This window comes from Juglans regia, chromosome 1 (assembly GCF_001411555.2).
Source record: "Juglans regia cultivar Chandler chromosome 1, Walnut 2.0, whole genome shotgun sequence".
NCBI lineage: Eukaryota > Viridiplantae > Streptophyta > Magnoliopsida > Fagales > Juglandaceae > Juglans > Juglans regia.
Window position 1 is genome coordinate 3,699,445 of NC_049901.1, and position 12,284 is coordinate 3,711,728.

At 37.2% G+C, this 12,284-nt stretch overlaps 1 protein-coding gene across 6 annotated transcripts in view; it reads left to right on the plus strand.

Annotated features, from left to right (window-relative positions):
- Nucleotides 1-267: 267 nt before the first annotated feature.
- LOC108984013 (nuclear pore complex protein GP210) overlaps nt 268-12,284 on the plus strand; it is a 33,618-nt gene continuing 21,601 nt past the window's right edge. For 3 of the 6 annotated variants that reach the window (XR_004802362.1, XR_004802363.1, XM_035693703.1), the window contains exons 1-15: nt 268-635; nt 1,130-1,395; nt 1,549-1,715; nt 1,803-2,019; nt 3,101-3,456; nt 3,973-4,152; nt 4,503-4,641; nt 4,767-4,915; nt 5,592-5,703; nt 5,793-6,388; nt 6,525-6,648; nt 6,746-7,023; nt 8,304-8,414; nt 8,664-8,726; nt 9,296-9,487. Coding sequence is in view for 4 of the 6 variants with exons in the window: in XM_035693703.1 (XP_035549596.1) it covers nt 448-635; nt 1,130-1,395; nt 1,549-1,715; nt 1,803-2,019; nt 3,101-3,456; nt 3,973-4,152; nt 4,503-4,641; nt 4,767-4,915; nt 5,592-5,703; nt 5,793-6,388; nt 6,525-6,648; nt 6,746-7,023; nt 8,304-8,414; nt 8,664-8,726; nt 9,296-9,487 (3,138 nt within the window). In the remaining 2 variants the exon portion in view is untranslated. The remainder of the gene's footprint in view (nt 636-1,129; nt 1,396-1,548; nt 1,716-1,802; nt 2,020-3,100; nt 3,457-3,972; nt 4,153-4,502; nt 4,642-4,766; nt 4,916-5,591; nt 5,704-5,792; nt 6,389-6,524; nt 6,649-6,745; nt 7,024-8,303; nt 8,415-8,663; nt 8,727-9,295; nt 9,488-12,284) is intronic. The other 3 variants (XM_018955837.2, XM_018955836.2, XM_018955838.2) reach the window with 3 other exon arrangements.

The following is a 12,284-nucleotide window of genomic DNA, read 5'->3' on the forward strand; positions in this document are numbered from 1 at the left end:
ATTATATGTTGCATTTGTCTTTTTTAAATGTTGCAAGTATTTGATTACAAAAGTGAACTACGTGTCGCTCATAACTATTACTTTGAACAATTTAAAACTACAGGCCGTCCATAAATGCATTGCTAACTATCGAGACGCCGGGACCCACTGTCCAGAATATCAGAATCACAAAGCCGAAACCGGGCCCTAGATCTCCGCCAGATGTTGGCGGAGAAACTACTCTTGAAACACTTTCCACCAATCACACTTCGCCACGTTTCCTGCTTCCCGATTCAGTATTATCTCCTCCAAAACCCAAAACCCTGATTGTAGGGATCCATTTTTCTCAGTTCAAATTTGAAGCTCAAGTAGTGCTCAGGAAAATAAAAAGCTCAGATAACTCACTCAGCTTCAGAGTCTGGCTGACTTCACCTGCCACAGGTGCTTTGCCATGTTGCGATAGACTCTATGTGCTCGAAGATGTTGTACTTCGTGGTAGTGCTCACTCTTCTTCTTCTTCTTCTTCTGGTCTTGGGCCCTACGACGTCGTACTCAGCCTCCGGTCCGCACATAGCCGATGTTAATATACTGTTACCCCCCAAAATGACTCATCCCGTGGAGTACAGGCTTCAAGGAAGTGATGGTTGCTTCAAATGGTAAGCGCACACTCCGCATATACATATACAATGTATTTATTTCTGTATCTTGATGCTTTGAGCTTATTTTTGTTCATTTTGGATCGTATGGATGGACCTTGGACCTCTGTTTGGCTGCCGAGAAAATGTTGGAAACGAGAATATTTTTGACTCTCGAATCCTACTACCTAAAAAAAGAGGAATTTCTACTGAACTTAGTTGAATCCAAGCGTTTGGATAAGTTGGATCCATATTTAATCTATAGCATTAGAAAAATGCTTTAAATGGGCCCAACTGGTAACGCTATAGACCTGTAGCTGAGAACTGCATTTTTTTACTTATATATATGTGTATATATATATATATATATATATATATATAAAAGGCTTAGAGCTGCATTTTCGTTGTACCTTTGTTCTACATTACTCTGCATTTTATTTGATAATCACAATGCTGAATAATTTATTTTTTTTCTGCATGTTTCGTATTTTTCAATTTTGAAAATACACATACAGGTCATGGGATCATCATGATATTCTATCCGTGCTACCCGAATATAATTCAAGTAGTCAATGCTCGACGAGTGCACGGCTGATATCGATTGCCCCTTATAGTGGTCGAAAGGAGACAGCAATATATGCTGCTGATGTGCACACTGGGATTGTAACTCGTTGTAAAGTATTTATTGATATTTTCTCCAGAATCCAGATATTTCATAATTCTATCAAACTTGATTTAGATGGGCTTGCTACCCTCCGTATCCGCGCCTTTGATAGTGAAGGTACTTTTGAAACAAATTTATCATATTTTAATACTGTTGGTGTTGGATATATCTTTTAATGAAACCTCTGTTTTTAATCATTCTAGCTGCTTTTCTTGAATATAATTTACCCTGGCTGTAAAAATCTAATTCAGTGGTCATCCTCTGTTGCAGAAAATGTGTTCTCATCATTAGTGGGCTTACAATTCACGTGGCACCTTATGCCTGAAATGGATGGATTGCCTCATCACCTTGTCCATGTTCCGCTGAAGGATTCTCCCCTAAGTGATTGTGGTGGATTGTGCGGTGATTTAAATATCCAAATAAAACTTGAAGATAGTGTATGTGTGCTGCTAGTGAATGTGAATGAGCATTGTCTGTGTTATCTTGTGCTTCTTAATAACTGTTTTCTCTGGTTTGTGATGCAGGGTGTATTTTCAGATACATATCTTGTAAAAGGAATTGAAATCGGCCAGGAGATTGTTTCTGTTCATTTGCTTGAGCCAGGATTAGAGCACATGGCTGATAGGATTACTCTAACTGTAGCTGAAGCCATGTCGCTTGATCCCGCTTCACCCGTTTTTGTCCTCATTGGTGCTGTTGTTCATTATAGGCTTAAAATAATCCGTGGGAATGTTCCCCAAGGTTCCTTTTCCGAACACTTTTAATAATACCATAAAGTATTACATCTATGTCTAGTTGAGTCTACCGCCAGTTTTGACGACTGTGCCTACCAAAATTATGAGACATATTAGATGTACCCTTGTTCTTTCGCTTGGTAGTTTCAGTTTTTATTCTATTTATTGTAGATTCTGAGTAGCAATATAGGTGTGCAATAGCAATTTATTTTTTGAAATTCCACAAGTTTTTCTATTGTATGCACCAGTCCAGAATTATGGAAAAACCTTAAAGTTGTTGCAAAAATTCCATGATGCCAAATGTTCTTGATCTGTTCCTATTTTTAGCTTTTGATAGAAGCTTTCCCCTCTCTTAATATCGTAAAGTAGACTAGCAGAGGGGTACACCAGATGAACAAGTCTTTGAAACTTGATGCGAGGATATTTTGATCTCTGAGTAGTTCTTGCTAAAAATGGCTATTTATTTTGCTTACAAATGTTCTAATGCCCAAGATGTCTACTTATAAATGAAAAAAAATACATGGTGTGTACATAGCTGAAATAACTACCTATTATACTGTAAAAGCTAGTCACAGCATTATAACAGATATCTTGAGTTCGCTCTCTCTCTCCCGCTCTCCACTTGAAAAATATTATTTACCTTTTATGCTGATCATCTTAATATGAAAAATCAAAACTCTTCTTGGAATTACATGTGTGTGGGATTGCCATTGTAGAAGTAATCTAGCGTGGGCTTTGCATTTTTTTAATTTAGTTTTGCTAAAAGTCTTGGTGTCATATATCCAATAGTTTTGGTGTCATGCATGTAGAGTGGCCTTTTTCAGTGATTGACATTGGATTTTGGTTTTCTTAAGGGCTGTTTTTGGCTACTTGTCTATTAGTAATTATTTTCTGCTGGGCTAAGCATACCATGCAAACTGTATCATGTTTGCCATTATGATACCTAGCTTTATGTTATCAGTTGTTTTGCCTTTATTCTTTAACATCGTGCTGATATGCCACTTATGTAGAACCATATTGACTGGATATATAACGATTCATTATCGGCATATTTCAATGGCCTCACCACTTTTTTCCTGCTATTTCAGTGGTCACTTTACCATCTCCACATTATCGATGGTATGTTTCAAATTCTTCAGTTGCTCAAGTGGACCCTATCATGGGATTAACGAAAGCACTGGATTTAGGGTTAACAACTGTCGTGGTTGAAGATACAAGGGTTGCTGGCCACATGCAAGTTTCATCACTTAATGTTGTCTTACCAGATACTTTACGTATGTACATAGCACCAGTTTCTAGTTCTGCTGATGCTCTAGAAGGAGCAGAAACAGCAGAAGCAATTGCAGCTGTGGCACGTTGGTATGTTGTTTCTGGCCGTCAATATCTCATACAACTGAAGGTTTTCTCCCGAGGACCTGGTGCACGAGAAATCTACCTTACGGAGGTAGCTTATGCATCTTATAATATCAACTACAATTAGATTTACAAACTTAGATTTACATTTTTTGTGGATCCTCAACAAACAGAATAGTTATAAAGATTTTTATGTCTTAAATCTCAATTTCAAACTATGCGGTGTGTGGCAAAAGGTTTAAGGACACACTCTTAGTAATTTAATGGAGCTATAGATACTTCTACTTTTAATCTGTTTTTTTGGGTGAATTCCCGCCCCCTCTCCGTCTCTATATAGTTTCGTGGGGGAGCTGCCTCTAGAGAAGGTTTAATCTGCCAGAAAAATTGCATATCTTTGATAGGCTATGTATAGTGGCACTGTCTGCATTCTTGTTCAATTTACTTATTTTACATTTTTTGTTTTGCTATTATTCTTTGTGTTGATAATTTGCAGCTTATCTGTTGGCATTTTTTGGTTCTTTTCATTCACTTTTCCCTACCATACCAATTGCTTTTTCATTATCTTCTTTTCTCTCTTCCCCTCAGAAATTGCTTCCATGTATTGCAGAGTGATGATGTTAAGTTGTACGATAACCAGTCTGATTACTGGAGCACTTTTATTGTGAAAGATGAGATTGCAGTCAAACATGGCTGGCAAAGTTCTAGAATCCTGGAAGCAACTTCTCAGGGACTGGGAAAATTGATGGCTTCTTTGACATATTTTAGTGGGCATCAAGAAACAAAGGAGGTACTACCTTGTATTAGCTCATAATTTTGTGCCTTCTTTTTACTCATAAAAAAAAACTTTGTGCCTTCTTTTAATACATAATTGAATATTTTATTGATAAGAATGATAGGCATAGCCCCAGTACATGGGACTTATTCCATAATTTTGTGCATTTGTTACGAATTTCTTTTTGTTTTCTTAGGTACTCTTATTTTTAATTTTATTCATTTCTCATGACTGTTGTATGTTGAATTTTGGTCTTCTGTTCCTTCTTAACCCTTTTGAATTGTGGATGAGTACCTGGTTCTTGTTAAGGAAATAATCTAAGAGTAACATTTTTGCACATCTTTTCTGGTTGCATTCCCTTTTAGATTCTCAAAGTTGTGCAAGAAATCATGGTTTGTGACCAAGTGAAGTTTAGTTTGGAAAAAATAAGTGGTATTACACAAAGCATTCTCCTTCCGTGGGCGCCTGCTGTTTATCAGGAGGTGGAACTAAGGGCAACAGGAGGTGGGTAGCTTTATACCTGCTGAGATTTTTTTTTTTTGTTATTGATAGGTACCTGCTGAGTTTTTATAAAATCTTAACTTGCTGAAACAATGTTGATTGGCTCTGATTTCTATTAAATTGTTCAGGTTGTGTAAAAGCATCTAGTGACTACAGATGGTTTTCTTCAGACACAGCTACCGTATTGATATCTGCTTCAGGGGTTGTCCAGGCCAAGAAGCCTGGTAAAGCTACTGTTAAAGTGCTATCAGTTTTTGATGCATTGAATTATGATGAGGTAATGCTGCTATAAAGCTCCTAGATATCTTGAGCTTTTATTACATCCAATAATTACTTCCACCATGGAGTTTATAACAGGAACTTGAGTATCAAAATGTTGAGTACAGAATGAATACTGATCATATACTGTAGCTACAAATCTTATTTATCAAAGTTGAAAGTAGATTTAAAAAGCATGTATTCTAAGATCGATTGACATGAGCATTAAAAAACATTTAGGTGTTCTTTTGTGTACACAGATTATGCCTATTTCATTCGTATCAATAAAATTTACTCTTACTTATTAAAAAAAAGATTTAAAAAGCATGTATGATGTAACCATGGTTTTAAAAAGCATCTCTTCTTTCGCCCTGTCATAGCCATTATGTAGATGACACATCACCCATCAAAGAATAAAAATAAATACTTGAAAATGTTTGTGTGATCCCTCTGCCTGTAACTAATGCTCTCCTTCTTACGAGGAACGGTATAAGAGTTCATTTACATCTGCTTGCTGTGTCCAATAATGCTCAACAAACTAGAATTCCTTTACACCTTTTTCTTTTGATGCACTGAGTTTTAATATTTTAGTTTCTCTAGGTGTATGTGATCTCTATGCAGATCTTCTCTCTTTCACTCCGTCCCCCTTTTGTCAACATTTTCTTGTATTTATAATCTTAAGAATTTTTTGATAGGTGGTTATTGAAGTTTCCCTGCCCTTATCAATGGTTATGCTTCATAGCTTTCCTGTGGAGACTGTTGTGGGATCACATCTGCCAGCTGCTGTAACAATGAAAGCATCAAATGGTGATGCCATATACTGGAACTGTCTAAACTTGCCTTTTCTTGTTGCTGGCTAACTCTTTGTTAAGGTTGATTTGATTTGTGAAGTGCAGGTGCCTATTTTTATAGATGTGATGCTTTTAGCTCCTTCATTAAGTGGAAATCTAGAAGTGAGTCTTTCATTATTGTCAATGCAACGGGGGAGAGACCTGTCTTGGGCATGCTAGAAAATATCAGGACCCATCCATCATTAAATGGTCCTCCATGCTCTTGGACCTACGTATATGCTTCTGGTCCTGGTCGATCTATGTTGCATGCGACTCTGTCAAAAGATTATAATCATGTTGATAACTCTTTACGTGAACCTATTGCATTAAAAGCATCTTTACGTATTGCGGCATACCTACCACTTATCGTTTGTCAGGCATGTGACGGAAGCAAATTTGGTGGTTATTGGTTTGATATGGCTCAAGCAGAATCTGAAAATCTATTGGAACATTTGGATAAGTTATACCTTGTTCCTGCAACAAATTTAGATGTAATGCTTCTTGGTGGACCTGAACATTGGGATGAAGGTGTTGGCTTCATTGAGACTGTGGAAATTCTGGATGAAGGGCATGGTCGCATTAAAAATGGAGTTTTTGTGCAGCAGGTTTCTGGCAACGGTAGGAGTGTATACAGAGTTTTATGCAAAACACTGGGAAACTTTGTAAGTTTCTGTATTTTTTACTTATAAAAAAAAAAAGTTTCTGTATTTTTTACTTGTTCATATTCAAGACCTTTCTTTTTCATATTCAAATCTCAAAGTCATGACGTATTTTCCTTTTTGGTTTAAAATGACTCAGAAACTTGTTTTCAAACGTGGTAATTTGGTTGGGGATGACCATCCTCTGCCAGCAATAGCGGAAGTTTTGTTGTTAGTTTCGTGCAGCCATCCTTCCTCAATTGTACTAATAGCTGATGAACCTGGTACATTATCTCCTTACAATAAAGTTGTATGCAGTGACAATTTACCTTATTTTTTCATAATATTAACTTTTCATGTTTTTGTGTTGCCACCGTCAAGTCAACAAAATCAATGCCTTACGGGCTGCAATTCAAGCTGATCGCAATTCAGGGAGAATTCGAGTTGCCCCTATTACTGTGGCAAATGGACGCACTATTCGCATAGCTGCAGTTGGCATTAGTAACTCTGGAGAAGCCTTTGCAAATTCATCTTCTCTTTGTTTGAGGTGGGAACTAAACGGTTGTGATGGGCTAGCCTACTGGGATGATGATTTTGATTCAGATAGGTCTAAATGCAGTTGGGAGAGGTTTTTGGTCTTGCAGAATGAGCCAGGACTGGTACTACCAGTACATCATTACTTGATCTTCTTTTCATCTCTCTAATTCTGCCTTGTGGTTGCTTGTTTAGATTTGAAGTTATGAGATCGAACTCTAGAGATGATTATATCTGGTTTTCTATGTTCTATGTGATAAAGCATTTGCATTATGATTTCAACTTTTCAAGCCTTTTCAATGACGCACAACCCAACAGATTTTCTAGTGAGCTTAGCATTATAACACTTATCATATGGAATACTCTGTCTCTCCTTTGAATGAAAGATTTTCAATATGAACTTGCCGACAGTTGTGGGCAGCCATTGCACTAGGAAGAAATTTGAGCATAATGGCTTTCAACTCTGGCACTGTCCTCTCACTGTCCTCAAAGGTTCTAGCATTATGCCCATGCCACATACTCCATGTTAAGCACAAAGGAGCCATCCTACAGACATTGATGCTAATGTGCCTACCCAAAGGGTTTTTTCAACATGCCAGCATCTCCACCTCTCATTAAGTCATGAACTGCCCAAACCCAAAGAGATAGAAGATCGATACCCATAACTCCCTAACCACCTCACTGTGAAGAAGATGATGATCAATGTGTTGTCCACTCTGCTTGCATATACAACATCACTCCATTATGATGGTCCGTATTTTTCTCAAGTTATCCACTATATGAGTCTTCCCAAGGGCTGCTGTCCAATAAAATAAATGCTACCCTTGAAGAAGCCTCATTACTCCATAAGATCTGCCAAGAAAATAAACCTCCAGTTTGAGGGATGTGTGCATGGTAGAAAGATTTGGCCTCATAGGTTTGTTTTTGTAAGGAAGCCAAGGTATGTTACTGTTACCCCTCCTCTCACCCTTACATAATATACTCGGTGCAATCACGTGCTTATCTGATCTGATCTGATCTGATGTAAAAGTTTTCCTTTATGGGATAACGAGGCACAGTAGTGCTGTTCTGAGAGCTTTCTGACATTCTTTGTATATAAGTCATGCAAGTCCTAGAGTTAGGAATACTTCCTAGCCTTTGATTGCCTTTTCAGTTGCTAATTATATGGTTGCTTAATTTTGCTAAGAGATATTTGCATGTTAATCTGCAACTTCTATCTGATCTCAATGGTCAGCTACTATGCCTAGACTGCCCTTGGAATTTTGAGGATAAGACTTCTTGTTTTGAGGCTTGGGTTTATTTATGGTTCCTGGTCCTGCTTCAAGTTTGCTAAATACAATCCATGTCTTGATCATCAAAATTGTGATATTGATTCTGGTCTGAGATGTTGAATGCTTCTTCTCAGTGCATAGTTCGTGCTATTGTTATTGGTTTCCATGATACCGTGACTGATCATTATTCTGGCCAACTGCTAGAAAGCTCAGAGAATTTTCTTACAGATGCAATACGACTACAGGTGTGAAGTTTTGTCAAATTATTTTATTTTATTTTTTGGAAGAAAGACTTTGTAGTTTTTTTCCTTGCACTAATTTATTAGATTTGTTGACTTTGTTGTGCTTGTTCTTAATTCTTCTTTTTTAAAAGTAATAATATAATTAAATGTACAAAAGGCGCATTTAATTGTGTTTTAATAGGCATGCTATTCTAATTGCTAATTCTTCCTTGAAATTTTGGGTCTAACCTTCAGATTTGCTCAAATATGCAGCTTGTCTCTACCATTATTGTCAGCCCAGGGTTCAGCTTGCTATATTTTAATCCTGATGCTAAGGTCGACTCTAATCCTAGTACTCTGGCATTTTTGGTCTCCTTTCAAATTTCATTGTCCTTAACCTATTTATACTTGGCCTAGCCTCAAGTCTTGACGAATGAGTTCTTTACCTAGCAAGAAAAAGAAAAGAGGAGAGAGAAAAAATTAACCTGTTTGAAGCATGTTCTTTTGAAGATCTTCGAAATTTTTTCTTTTCTACTTTGAGTTTGTGGGCTAAGATCTTTGTAAGGAATGATGATAATGTACTGAGTCTATTTCTGTTCTAGTTTTCCTGCTTTCTAGAGTGTAGTAGGTATTTTCTTTGTATACTTTGGCTGTGCCTATTCTTGGTAATAAAATTTCTTATAAAATATCCAAAAAAAAAAAAAATGTTTGTCTACTCTATGAGCATTGTGATGCTCAGAAAAATTTAAAACTCCGCTAGTCTTGATTCGTATTGGGGAAAACTCATCTGACACTTCGTTTTCAGAATATATAATCATTGTATATTTTCTTTTGTAAGGGAACATATACTTCTTGTATTACAAGTGCTATAACTGTTACACAATGCAATTACTATCTTATTTCAGTTAAATCTGTCTATTATTGGTGGAAGCTGTTTCTTGGAAACTGTTGTGAATGATACTCAAGTAGTAGAAGTTGTTCCACCCCCACCAAGCTTACAGTGCTTACAACTGATGTTGTCTCCTAGAGGTTTGGGTACTGCACTTGTGACAGTTCATGATATTGGGCTGGTTCCTCCAATTGCAGCCTCTGCTGTGGTAATACTTTTCATCCCTTCTGTTCTTTTAGGTAATGTGTTTGCTGAGGGAAAATGTTCTGACGGTTCTTATCTTTTTAATTCTTGCCTCTTCCACCTGTACCAACTTTTCAATTCTATTTCCAGTATTGATGAAATATTTTCTTATTGTGAGTTTACAGTATTTAAACCGAGTGTTTTTCCTTTTGAAATCATTTATTTCATGGGGAAATCTTTTTGGAGAGCTGGTTTGGGTAGAAATGCTGTTGGAAAATATATTTTCCTCAGTATTGAATAGAGATGAATGAGCCTCAAACAAATTAATTTACTGGAAACAATTTTTGGATCATTTGTTCTTGTGAACAAACAATCCAAGAAAGCTATATCTCTATGATAAATACCGATATACTATTTTATTTAAGGTTTCGTGAAGCACCATGCCCTTATGAGTCCTTTGCAATATATCTCTTGGGCAAAGTACTAAGAATCCCCTCGATGACTGCCTTGTAAATCGTGTTGCTCCCTTGAATTTTGAGGTGTGACACATACCTTCCCCCCCCCCCCCCCAAAAAAAAAAAAAAAAAGAGGAAAAAAAGAAAAAAAAAGAATGGTGCAAATTAAAATGCATTGTGTAGGTTTTATGTCAACTGTCACAGAAGAATCCATCACTAATGCTTAGTGGTTATCAGGTGTATTCTGTGTATGCTTCCTGTGTACTTGGGCCATGCCTTTTTCTATCAATAAAGCTTTACTTTTACTTATAACGAAAACTGACAGAAGAAGCACACGCGGCCACACATGCACCCAACAACCTCTTATGGTTCAAATTGCCCAAAGCACAAACACCACAATGCAATACCAATCGACGCAAACACCCCCACTGTTGCACACCCCATTACACGTGTTGTAATGTCCCAATGGAAGGCCCAAGCCACATGACCTATTCTCCAAAAGGAGTGGTCAATGATACAATTGGAGCCCCATTGAAACATTATAAAGAGCAAGAACTTTCCAAGCTATGTAGGATTCCATACACCACCTACCCTTATCACTTGTCAGAATGGGGTATCACACGTGCATATCTGAACCCATCATCATCTGCCCTTGCTGCAAACTCAGGACCACCATTGTTCAAGCAAGGAAGTGATACCCCACTGCCAAAAAGTGCTATGGCTGTCCCCCACTAGCATCCTATACCATCACTGCCACAGTTTTCAAAACCACACAAGCCCATCATTCACAGAAAAATTCCAAAACCCATCATTGGCAATCTTCAAGAATATCCATAAATATCATCCCGCAATCATCCTGCAGCTACTGCTGAGACTGCCATTCCAAGCTGCCCTAAACCATATCACAAAGATCACACAACCACAGCAAATGTTCTGGCTTCCAAATCTTACAATACTATGAATTTGTTCTCTCTAAAATTTTCACTATATCAGCACAGAAATAAATGATTGAATTCACCACCCAGCAACCAATGAAATAAGAAATGAATTTGGAGCTCTCATCTTAGTTGGCAGAGTTAGAGAATGATTGCAGGATGATATTTAGGCGCATTACACAGGTCCATGGTTTAACTGGGTAAAGACATGTTGTGTCTGCAGAGTCTCCGGGGTGCCTCGTCATCCAAAAAAGTTAGCGAGAACAGAAACAAAAGCTCAATTTGATGTACAGACCCAAATTTTTAAACGGTAAAAAAAAAAATACAAGACAGAAAACAGATATCATAACAATCATTCAATGAGGCTCCTAAAATTGTCTATGAATATTGCTGACGAAGAATGAACTAAAAATAAAATGCATTTTCATATGCATATGTACCTAGACCAATCCTCTATAGTTACACAAAACAAATTTACAAAATTACCAAACCAATGTTGAAATGCATTTGTTTTACTTCTAAGTATTTGTTCCTCTGTGGTCATGGACTGTGAATTGGAGCAGAATAAGCACCGCCATGCCTATGACCATGACCCAGAAGGCCTTTATTTTCAGTGGTTGTCATTGCACGGGTGTGGATAGATGATGTTTGGGGTCATAACTGGGAAACAAAGTCAGTTCTTTGATCAACTTATCGGTCCGAATGGAGTATGGTTTCAACATGCAAGCTGACGATTATGATTGAATGTCACAGGAGACAGAAGAGGAAAAGGGAAGATTTGAGGCTGCACTGTTTCATTGAGTGAGAGAGAGAGAGAGAGAGAAAGAGAGAGAGAGGCCATTTGGGGGCTCCATGCTTTACAGGCAAACCATTTGAGGAGTTTTGTATTTTTCCCTTATACTTTTATGGTTTATCATTCAAGTTTGGGTTTTAATGGCAGTATCTGGATGTTGTGTTGATGTTAGCGCTACACACTTTCTTTCTACTTGTCAAGCATTACATGATCCTGAATAGTTATAAGGTTATTTAATGTGGATGCTTAGTAATGCATGACCTTGCCATCTAAATCATACATTCTTTGAAATAAATCCAATGATAGGTCCATATAGATGCAATTCAGATGTAGAATCAATCCAAATGAGTCCCTTTCTAGTTGCATATGAATGTTATCTTTCTTGCTTGTTTGTTTAAAAAATTTGATTTTGACATGATTGTGAGGCAAAAAAGAAATTTTCAGTTGCCGTGGAAAGTGGGTATTTAGTTTTGCAGTATCTCTCACTTTTGGGTACAGCTAGAATCTTGACCTTGCGCTGTCTCTGTAACATATAATCTTGTCCAAAATATTAGCTTGGTGTTTCTCTAATTCTAGAACTGTGAGCTTTTTTTTTTTTTTTTTCCTTCGCCTTTTCTCTTATTGTTTATGCTGGTTAGA